The sequence below is a fragment of the Lates calcarifer genome, linkage group LG5 (assembly GCF_001640805.2).
Source record: "Lates calcarifer isolate ASB-BC8 linkage group LG5, TLL_Latcal_v3, whole genome shotgun sequence".
Taxonomy (NCBI): Eukaryota; Metazoa; Chordata; class Actinopteri; family Centropomidae; genus Lates; species Lates calcarifer.
The window spans coordinates 401,190-412,044 of NC_066837.1; the positions used below are offsets into that span (position 1 = coordinate 401,190).

The 10,855-nt window shown below is 48.0% G+C and overlaps 1 protein-coding gene across 1 annotated transcript; it reads left to right on the forward strand.

Annotated features, from left to right (window-relative positions):
* Positions 1 to 4: 4 nt before the first annotated feature.
* Positions 5 to 10,847, forward strand: LOC108882276 (phosphofurin acidic cluster sorting protein 1). Its single transcript, XM_051070251.1, has 23 exons — positions 5 to 531; positions 2,310 to 2,397; positions 2,544 to 2,633; positions 2,775 to 2,900; positions 3,060 to 3,222; positions 3,674 to 3,765; positions 4,293 to 4,376; positions 4,543 to 4,602; positions 4,767 to 4,918; positions 5,072 to 5,172; positions 5,777 to 5,951; positions 6,237 to 6,369; positions 6,830 to 6,934; positions 7,022 to 7,122; positions 7,206 to 7,360; positions 7,448 to 7,558; positions 7,736 to 7,838; positions 7,940 to 7,982; positions 8,530 to 8,575; positions 8,661 to 8,754; positions 8,826 to 9,040; positions 9,160 to 9,270; positions 10,174 to 10,847. The coding sequence occupies exons 1-23, from the start codon at positions 338 to 340 to the stop codon at positions 10,284 to 10,286; spliced, it is 2,655 nt and encodes an 884-aa protein (XP_050926208.1). The 5' UTR covers positions 5 to 337; the 3' UTR covers positions 10,287 to 10,847.
* The last annotated feature ends 8 nt before the right edge of the window (positions 10,848 to 10,855 follow it).

Below are 10,855 nucleotides of genomic sequence, written 5' to 3' on the forward strand. Positions count from 1 at the left end.
TTAAATGTGACAGAGTTCATGTTAAACCAGCTTTTGAGTGGATGTGTGTTACAACAACCTGTCAGATAAATGCAGTTCAAGTGTAAAAAGTGTTTCACTGTGAAGGAGCAGAAACAAACTGAAGCCACCAACAACTCTTCAGCGGTCTAAACACACCGGGACCGTGTCAGTCCAGTCTCTCCTCCTGTTCCTGTTCCTGTCTGTTGTGGCTGTTCTCGGATCAGTGAACGTCTCCAGGTTTCCTCCCCATCACATCCATCACATCCAGCCCAGAGCCCCGCCCCGCCTCACTCAGCAGCCTGGCGGAGAAGCTCCAACCTGCCGCCCCGGACAGGCGATGATGGCGGCGGCTGCGGACAGAGGAGCGGTCCGGGGGGGCGCTTTCCCGCCGGGTCCGGTGGTAACGGCGGCGGAGCCCGAGGTGGTGTCCGGTCCCGGTGCTGCCGGAGAGACTGATGGCCGCGTCCCGGTGCCGATGAACCTGTTCGCCACCTGGGAGATCGACCGGTCCTCACCGAGCTGCGTGCCCAGGTAAGAGGATTAATGTTCGGCCAGAGAGGAGAGGCTGAGCCCGGGGAGAGGAGGAGGGAGCCGGGCTCACTGAGCTCCATGATCCCAACACAGCGTTATTTAACATGGAGGAGTGAGTGTGAGTGTGTGTGTGTATGTGTGTGTCTGTGTGTGGTCACGCGATGATCTATTACCATATTAAATACAGAGTAACTGAGTACTTTAGTACCTTTATTTCCTGATACTTAATTTTTCTATTCCATGTTTTATGGTTATTATTATTAACAACAACAATAATAATAATAATAATACTAATGATGGAGTTTCTCAGTGATAATGTGAAGTGTTTCCTGACAGCAGGTGTAACCAGGTAAAATGTGAGAACCTCAGATCCAGGTTCAGTGTTTTTCTCTGCTGGTGAGAGAGAAGCTGCTGCTCAGTTGATACCTGACGACAGGTGAGAGGAGCAGGTGATCCAGACTGATGGAGAAGCAGAACGACCACAGAGGTCGATCCACGCTCCATCTCTCACCTGAGGTTGCGAGCCCCGGGCAGTGACTGATGGAGTGAGATCCAGACTCAGGTGATGCAGCCTGTGATCATGTGATGAGGAGGCATTGCTGTTTTCAGGCATCATGAAGTGAAAGGTTCAGAACCAGGTCTCTGGTCTCAGAGACAGTGTTCAGATATCACAGGACTTTATTACAGTGAGCCACACACAAAGAAACATCAGAAACATGGTGAAGATGGAGGAGACGGTTGAGGATTAGTTTTCCAGGCAGATTAGCAGCAGCATGTCCATGTGGGGGTTAATGAACCTGACCAATCAGAGATAATCCTCTTAAACAGTGGAACTGACTCAGGAAACAGCGACCTGTTGGTCCGCACAGCAAAGGTTAGAGGGAGGAACTGATGTGATGAAGATGAATCTGATGAACGATCGGAGCTGAAGGTTCCACCTGTTCTGTTATCTAAGGATGAATCTCTCTCCATCTTTATGTTTTACTCCACTACAGTTACTAACAGCTGTTACTTGTCATCAGGCTGTGGCTGTGGAGTTCTGTTCTGTCATGAAAGAAACTTTGACGTGTTGGTGGCGGAACAGGAAAAGTCAGAGAATCACCACAGTCCAAAGAATTCATCCTCAGAGATCCTTCATAACATCCAGACCTCAGAGTTAACGTCAGTCAGTCAGAGTTAGAGTCCAGGGCAGCAGGTATTAGCAGCATTAACAGCCTCTGCCTGGTGTTGACAGGAAGCCGCTGCACGGAGGAGGAGTCCCTGCATGATCCTGGTCTAATGAGATCCCAGGAGGACCAGGTCAGCAGCCTCACATTTACACCTCCCTCTGGACTCACCTGGATTAAATACATCCACCTCATGACAGATGCCTCTGGAAAATAAATCTCCACATATGAACATCGATCCACTTTGGTCCAGACATTCATGGTCTCCAGAGGATGTATACTGATGTCCTTGGTGATCCTGTGAGTTTTCACTCAGCGCCACCTGTTGGCCATAGATCTGAACATCAGCTGGATGGACTGTCACAAAATCACAAAATCAAATATTCTAATAAATTTAATATTTTACACAGTCTGAGGTGGATCTAGTTGTAACATGAGTGCAGACAGGACTTTGAGCATCATCCTCACGTCAAAACATCAGCTGTAATCCCAAAATATTCTGAAAAAACAACGTCCTGACTCCGAGCATCAGGTGTGTTGGAGCTCACCTCAGCTGCAGAGCGTCTGTTCCGCAGTCGTTTGCAGTGTTTGATGATTCTGTGTCGTCTGCAGGTTGTGTAGCCTGACTCTGAAGAAGCTGATGGTTTTGAGGGAGTTGGACAAAGAGCTCAGCTCCGTCGTCATCGCTGTTAAGATCCAGGTGAGATACACCTGCACGTAGAAGAACAGAAACCTTCATCACCTGTGCACCTGCAGAACCTTTCCAGTAAAACAGGTGTTGGTTTGATGTGGTTCAGATCATTAATCTGGGGGTTTTTGGTGTGATCCTGACTCTGTCCTCATCAGGGCTCTAAACGAACTCTGAGATCCAACGAGTATCTTCTTCCTCCAGACGGCCTCATGGAAACAGACCTGGAGCTCACCTTCTCCCTGCAGGTTGATATATTCAATCATTTCTTTATTCATTCATAACCTTAAATATAAAGCACAGTCAGTGAATCACCTCTTTCACCTCAGTTCATCCGTCCATCACCTCAGTTCTTTCCTCTCTGATGTAAAGTTGACTCTGTCTTGTAGTATCCTCACTTCCTGAAGCGAGATGCAAACCGCCTGCACGTGATGCTGCAGAGGAGGAAGAGGTACAAGAACCGAACCATCCTGGGCTACAAAACCCTGGCGGTGGGAGTCATCAACATGGCCGAGGTACGATGACAGGAAGTGAGAGTCTGAGGAGACGAGTTTACACGTCAAGTCTTTATTCTACAGTTCAACTTCATCAGCACAGGGGAGAGGAAGATGTGAGGTTCTCTAGATGTTGACAGTATCACCTCTGTGTGTGTGTGTGTGTGTGTCCTGTCCCAGGTGATGCAGCATCCGACCGATGGAGCCCACGTCCTCGGTCTCCATAGCAACCTGAAGGATGCTTCGGTGCGCGCGGCGGAGCTGAGTGTCCTTTCTCTCTCCAGCCAGCCAATCGAACAGGAGGACACAAGCGGTCACCATGGCAACAAGACCAAGGCCTCGGGTAGGAGAACAGCGAATGTGACCTTCTGTCTGTCTGACAGCATCAGGTGCTCGTCACATTCTGGCCCCTGATTGGTTGGACACCAGAGAACACGTCCTCCTCCTCGACAACAAGATTCACAACACAAAAGCCTCTTTGTTTGTCTGATGGTTCGATCATCAGCTCCTCACACACACATTATTCACATCAATAACAGGAGCTACATGTAAACATATGACGTGCTAACACCACAGTGTTCTGCAGTATTCAGTATCAAATCAGTGCAGAAGAGAGTCAGTGTTAAACTCTGGGCTGACGACATCTGTTCATCAAACACACAGAGGTTCAGCTGCAGGTTTTACACCAACAGCAGCTGAACAAAACAAACACGTTATAAACAGCTGAATAAACTTGATCAGATGCTGTGTAATGAACAGGTGTGTAGTCTGCTGATGAGCCTGTGTTTGAACAGATCGCTCCCCTGACATGGAGAACTACTGGGAGGACGACGACGACAGCTTCTCCTCCGAACAGGAAGGAAGTGATGACGCAGTCCAGCCTCAGGTGCTCCACTCTGATCATTCCCTGCAGTTAGCTTAGCATCAGTTAGCATTAGCCACATGCTAATGTTACTCAATAGCTAAAACTGATAAATTGTGCATGAAATGACTGTTGGACTTTGAGCTAACATGATGCTAACATGCTAATGGTAACATTAGCACACACAGTCTGACAGGTACGCTCTGATTGGTCCTCACCTGAGTCAGGGAGGTGGTTCGGAGTAGGAGTAGGAGCAGTAGGATGCTAACATGCTAATGGTAACATTAGCATGTTAGCATCCTACTGTTAACATTCAACTAAAATGACATGTTAAACATGATGTTATCTTACCATACCCTTGTTAGCATGTTTGCTAATATTTGGTTGGTAAAAGTGAAGTCTGATTTTCTGCAGTTCTTCTGTATGCTAACATTATGAGGCTATATGTGTAACTGGAGTTATTACAGGGGAAAATGAATGTCATACAGAACAGTATTCTATCGTAGCTGTTGTCCAGTTTGAGTGTTTGACCAACATCACCTGTTTCTCAGGATATGTACGATGACGATGACGATGTTCAGGGAAAGACGAAGAAGTCTCACAGGAAAATGATCCGAACCACCTCCCTGACTCAGGTGAGGACCAATCAGAGCGTACCTGTCAGACTGTGTGTGCTCAAACGTCCTGAACAGAGTAAAGGATTTCAGATAAAATTTAAAAAACAGTCTGATGAGGTGAAGAAACCACAAACCTTAGTTTTAACCAGTGTTTGTCTTTTGTTCTGTTTCCTCTGTCGATCAGCAACCGAACTTCAAACAGAAGTTTGTGGCTCTGTTGAAGAGATTCAAAGTGACTGATGAGGTTTGTTCATCACCATGTACTCAACATAAATATAATCATTCATCTGCTCTGTCTTCAATCACCTGATCCACCCCGAGATGTAAAGGTCAACCTCCACATGCAGACAAATCTCTGTCTCTTGACTATATCCCGACCCCCACAGCTGATCAGCTCATGTCCTGCAGGTTCTGGACTCGGACCCGGTGGGTCAGAGTCAGGAGGTTGAGGAGGACCTGGACCTCCTGTACGACAGTCTGGAGGTCTACAACCCGAGCGACAGCGGCCCTGAGCTGGACGACAACGACAGCATCCTGAGCACGCCCAAACCCAAACTCAGGTCAGAGTCTGTTACCAGACCACAGCCTGTACGACCGGTTGGAGTAGTAATGTTTCTGAGCAGTTAGTCGGATCAGACTGAGGACCAGCCTGTCACTGACATAAACAGGCTGTACGTTGTTGTCGACTCACTGAGCTGTGGTTTCCTCTACAGGCCGTTCTTCGAGGGGATTTCTCAGTCGAGCTCTCAGACTGATATCGGGAGTCTCCACAGTCAGAGGAGCCAACATAGAGAACGACCTGCAGCCGTGAGTTACACCTGATCCTCCGACACCTCAGAGACTCTGACAAGACAACACTGATTCATGAGCAGAGCAGCTGTTCACTGCTGATTATACAAAGCTGCAACAGTCAGACACGACCTAAAGCATCTAATCTGTTCTATAAAGTCATTATTGTGGACTTCAGACTGCAGCTCTTTGATCCTTTTCTACTAAAAATCAGACCCAGAACTGCAGCTGAGATGGTTCAGACTGCAGTCAGATAAAAATAAACAGAATCTTTGTTAACTTTAGTGCAGCTGAGGCTGATGACGTGTAACTCCGTGTGATTAAAGCTGATCCAGTCTGAGCCTGGAGACGGAGATGTCCCACAAAGGCCACCGTACAGGAGATCAACCCTCTGACAAACCTGACTGATCTTACCTCAGAGGTGAAACTCCATCAGCAGATGTTTAGACAGGAGTCGTCTCTGTTGGTCTGCAGACAGCAGCTGTAGTGAGCTGTGCTGCCCCCTGCAGGTCAGAATGTGTCACTGCTCTCTGTTGTTGTCACTAGGCATCAGAGCTGCTGTCTCCTGGAGCTCAGGGGCCCCGAAGCCCCGAGGAGTCCAAAGGAGAAGAGGCCGGGCCTGGGGTGAGTCTGGACTCTCTCTCTCTCACTCACACACACACACAGACACAGGTTTTTCTTCTGCTGCTGCATCCTCTTCTTATTCTCTCCACAGGAAGTTGAGGATGATGTTGCCATGGGAACAGATGCAGGTCCAGCTGCTAAACTCTGTAAAACTGAGTCGCAAACACACATGTCACCAAGGTATACACACACACACACACAACTTTTCACATCCTGACATGAAGTAAAGTTAGAAATCGTTCTCTCCGTCTGTCAGACATAAAAATCTTATCTCTTGGACATAGTGAGGTTCTGACCGCGAATAACAAAACTCTGCTGTAAGAACACCTGGGACAGGTACCTGAAGGCAGCAGTGATGCAGGTTCATCAACATGAAGCACCAGAGTTCAGTGAACAGATCAGATCCTCGCATCTGGTTTCTACGCACCTGTTCACCTGTCAGCTGTCTGTCTGCTCTCTGTGCAGTAAGACAGGAAGTCAGGTGTCTCGCCATCCGTGGAGCGTCTCCATGAAGGACAGACAGAACTCCAGAGGGACAGACAGAACCAGCAGTGTGGACAGTGAGACATCAGCGGACTACAGGATCCCTCCTCCACAGGTGAAACAGACAACCTCTCCTGTCATTAATAAAACATCATTAGTAACCTGTGAAGCTGCTGCCTGCAGGTCTCAGACATGGATTCATTACTCTGCAGGAACACACTCAGTGTAATCTTCAGAACAATCATCAGTTACAGAAATCTGTCACAGCAGAGAACTGAGTGACACCGAACTGAAACTGGACAAACAGCTGATTAATATCAGGAGGGTCTGTAGAGTTTTACCCTGTTACACCACATGGTGTCACTGTTGTTTATTCTAAACACTGTCGTTAAAACTACAAACAAATCCAATGAGACCTGAATATCTTTATTTGACATTTGGACATCACTTCTTCACAGTCCTGCTCCTGTTTGTAGACTTAGAGTTGGGTCAGGTTCAGATTCAGGGTTTGGGTTGTGGTCTGAGGTTCTGTGTACATTAGTGCTGATGTGTGTTTGTTTGTTTTTTTTTTTCAGGTTGCCAGAAAGTCAGTCCTGGATCAGCTGAACCACATCCTGTTCTCTGACGATCAGATTCCTGACACCATCACCCTGATCAACACCACAGACTGGCAGGGACAGGTCTGTCTGTCTGTCCATCTGTCTATCTGTCCTGAACAGACAGGACAGACAGATGTCTCATCCCCCGTCTCTCTCTCTCTCTCTCAGTATCTGTCGGAGGTTCTTTTCGATCAGCCAATTGTCTGCACCGTCTCAGCGGCTGACGTTCAGGCCGCCTTCAGCGCCATCATCAGCCGCATCCAGAGATTGTAAGAATCACCTGATCAGTAACTAATGATTGATGATCGGCTCCGTCTCCTGTGGTCTGACGTTTGGTCTGAATGTCTTGCAGCTGTAACTGTAACTCTCAGACGCCGCCCACGGTGAAGGTGGCGGTGGGTGGAGATCAGAGCTACCTCAGCACCGTCCTCTGCTGCTTTGTGGAGCAGCTCGCCAGCAAGACGCCCGATTGGCTGAACTACGTCCGCTTCCTCGTCCTCCCCGTCGGTACGCTCCAGCACACAAACACATGGTGTATAAAACAGCTGGTTGGGAAAGTTCCCATGATGCTCTCTGTATGTGTCACCTGACCAGGAGCCCACCCGCTGGCCAAGTACCTGGCCTCCCTGGATGCTAAATTCAACAGCCTGTTCATGGACGCTGGCTGGAGGGAGCTGTTCGGACGCCTGGAGCCTCCACCTCTTGGTAAGACCCCGTCCCCTGAGTCCAGTGTTCAGCTCCACCTTCATCTGTAAATCAGCCAAACACTGTCCGACTGTCGAGGTTCCTGCCCGACCTCAGGACAAACCTCCAGCTGTCTGCACTGAATGATCAAACCCTTCTTACCTTCAGCTGTGGTGTGTGTGTGTGTGTGTTGGACAGATCCTGTGGGCGTAGCGGGTCGAGTGTCTCAGTATCTGAGCGGAGCTGCTGTGTCTCACCTGTGTCCGATCTCTGAGGCCATGCTCACCTGCAAACACAAGAGGTAAGTTCATGTTTTCACCTGCAACAAGTTTTAAATTCAAACAAACGTCCAGGAAAACATCAGAGTGAAACCTGAGTGAAGTCTTGTTGTTTCTTCTGCAGCCCCGACGACGACTCCTGTCAGAAGTTTGTTCCTTTTATCGGGGTCAGTAAAATACTCTCACTACAGTTACTGCATCAGGTCTGTTAGTTAATGGACTGTGACTGACACCTGAGCAGTTCGTTATGACAGATTTTATTTTGGAAGGAAACAGGAAGTTGTCTGGTCTCACCAACAGTCACAACCAGAAAGTTCCTGTGTGAACGCAGAAAAAACTACAACTCCCATGAAACACTGAGGTCAGAGCATCCACCAAACTCTCCTCTGATGCTGTGTGTCACATGATCAAAGACACATGAACTACCACACGTTTAGCCTGAGAGCCTCTAGGACTTCTGGGAAATGGTGTCTGTTACAAACAGAAATATTAAATAAACTGATATTAGATCGTTAACGGATGAAGCGAGTCCCACGGCTCAGTTCTAAGACTGGACGAGTTCAGTCGGTAGAATCGTTAGAAATGTCAGTGGGGTTCTGAATGAGGTTTTCAGTTCTGGATCAGAACCAGCAGAGTCTTGGTGCCGTGGAAACGGAGGGTGGTGCTGATGCAGGTGATGATCCTGCAGCTCTCTGTGTTTGTGTCTGTTCTCAGCTGGTGAAGGTCGGCGTCGTGGAGCAGAACTTCCTGTCCACCTCAGGTACACCTGACTCACCTGTCACACCCCCTCCCTCCCCTCAGCTCCTCTCCCTCCACAGTGACATCATCTGTCTCTGTCTCCTCAGTGGACAGTGATGACATCATACTGGGATCTCCTCCCTCCCAATCAGGAGCTCCGATCAGCATCACCTCCACTCCTCCTCCCTCCCCCTCCATCAGGTACTTCCTGTACAGTAGTTTTCAAAATAAAGGCTGTTACTGTGTCTCTGACCTCTGTCCTCCTCCCCCAGCTGTCCGGGGGAGGTGATGGGTCTGCAGGTGGACTACTGGAGCAATCAGGGGGGAGGAGGAGGCGGAGGAGGGGGAGGAGGAGCAGGAGAGAGGAGGAAGGAGGTGGGAATGAAGAACACGCTGAAGAGCAACTTCCGCAGTCTGCAGGTGTCGAGGATCAGCGGAGGAGAACTGATGAGCATGACGGTGGTGACCAAAGAGAAGAACAAGAAAGGTGAGGAGGAGGAGGAGGAGGAGGAGGAGGAGGAGGAGGGGGAGGGAGGGGGGGGGGTGATGATGATGATGAAGAAGATGATGATGAGGATGGTGTGTGTGTGTGTGTGTGTGTGTCAGTCATGTTCCTCAGTAAAAAGACAAAGGAGAAGGAGGCGGAGTCGAGGAGTCAGCTGATCGAGGGAATCAGCAGGTTGATCTGTACCTCCAAACACCAACACACACTGAGAGGTACACACACACACACACACACACACACACACACACACACACAGCAGTACAAACACACTGTACCTGCCACTGAAATCTGACATCGTCTCCATCCTCACACTCAGGTGTGACACTTCCTCTCACCTGTTTAAAGAGCTGGGGTCTAAAATGTTCCTCTATCTTATCATGGTGTAAAGTTCAGGTAGTTTCACAGTAAATATTCATCAGTGACTGACCTGCTCACTGAGGACGTCTGTTACTGTCTCATCATCCAGGACCGGTCTGAACTGTTGAGGAGGGAAAAGTCTCATGAAACATATGAATCAGGCTGTCACAGAGGCAGACTCACCTCAAACTTTGATCAAACATCTCATATGACATGAATTAAAAAACGCGTCCGTCCAAACGCGAGATAACCGCTGCTACATGTCACACCTGAGCTAGCTAATGCTAACTGCTAATGTCAGTGAATCTGACCAAGGTTTTTATCGTTTGTTGAGTGTTTCCTACGGTTTTAACCGAAACACCGACACTGAAATAAACGTGGCTGAACCAGTTTCTGGTGTTGAAGTTCACCTGTGCGCTGTCTCACCTGCACCGTCTCCTCCGTCAGGTAATTATTCTCAGGTGTTTCAGTCCGCAGCCGGAAGAGGGCGGAGTCGGGTCAGTCCAAGTGTTTGGGAGAGGGGGGGTCAGAGAAGAGGAAGTCAGATTTTTTTGCTTTTGTTTTATTCGCAATAATTTATTTCAAAGTTTTCTTCAAAGAATATTTAATGATTATTATTTTCTAATATTCTTTATTTAAAAACATTAACAGAGACCAACATGTTGCAGATAAAACTCTGTGGCCTCCTGTCAGTGATCAGCTGACGGAGCAGGTGAAGTGATGCTGATGTTCTGATGCAGCTCCATCACCTCTCTCAGTGTCTGTAGACGGAGTGGAGTGGAACGATGTCAAGTTTTTCCAGCTGGCTGCTCAGTGGCCGACACACGTCAAACACTTTCCTGTTGGGATCTTCAGCTACAACAAACCCTGAACCTCCTCCACCTCCTCCTCCACCTCCTCCTCCACCTCCATCAGATCCACGGCTTCGTACCAGCAGAGGTGCAGAGACCTCGTTTGCCTTTCTTCACTCTCATCATGTTGAAACTCTTTGTAACCTGTGAGTTACTTTTTAATTATTTCAATAATAATAAATCTTTATTACTTTATTACTGTAAATACTGTACACAGCTTCAGTGTGTGTGTGTCTGATAATAATAATATTACTGTTATTTGTACATGGATTAACTGACTTAGTTTGATTTGACACAGTCCTTTAACCTGTGCATACAGAAGTGCAGCTGCTTCACAGTTTGTGTCCCAGACGTCAGAGCCTCTGTTAGAGGTGACTGTTAATATTTCAGACAGTGGGTACTGTCAGGTGATGTACCCACAATCCTCAGCTGCTGTTGATATGGAGATGTGACTCTGTGCTGTCAGTCTCTGACTTCACCTCGTTAGTGTTTCATGTTGTTTCCTTGTGTTTGTGTTTGTTGAGTCTCCGAGCTTTAACCCTTTAAACTGACAGGAAGGATGTTTGAAACAATAAACACAACTGGAAAT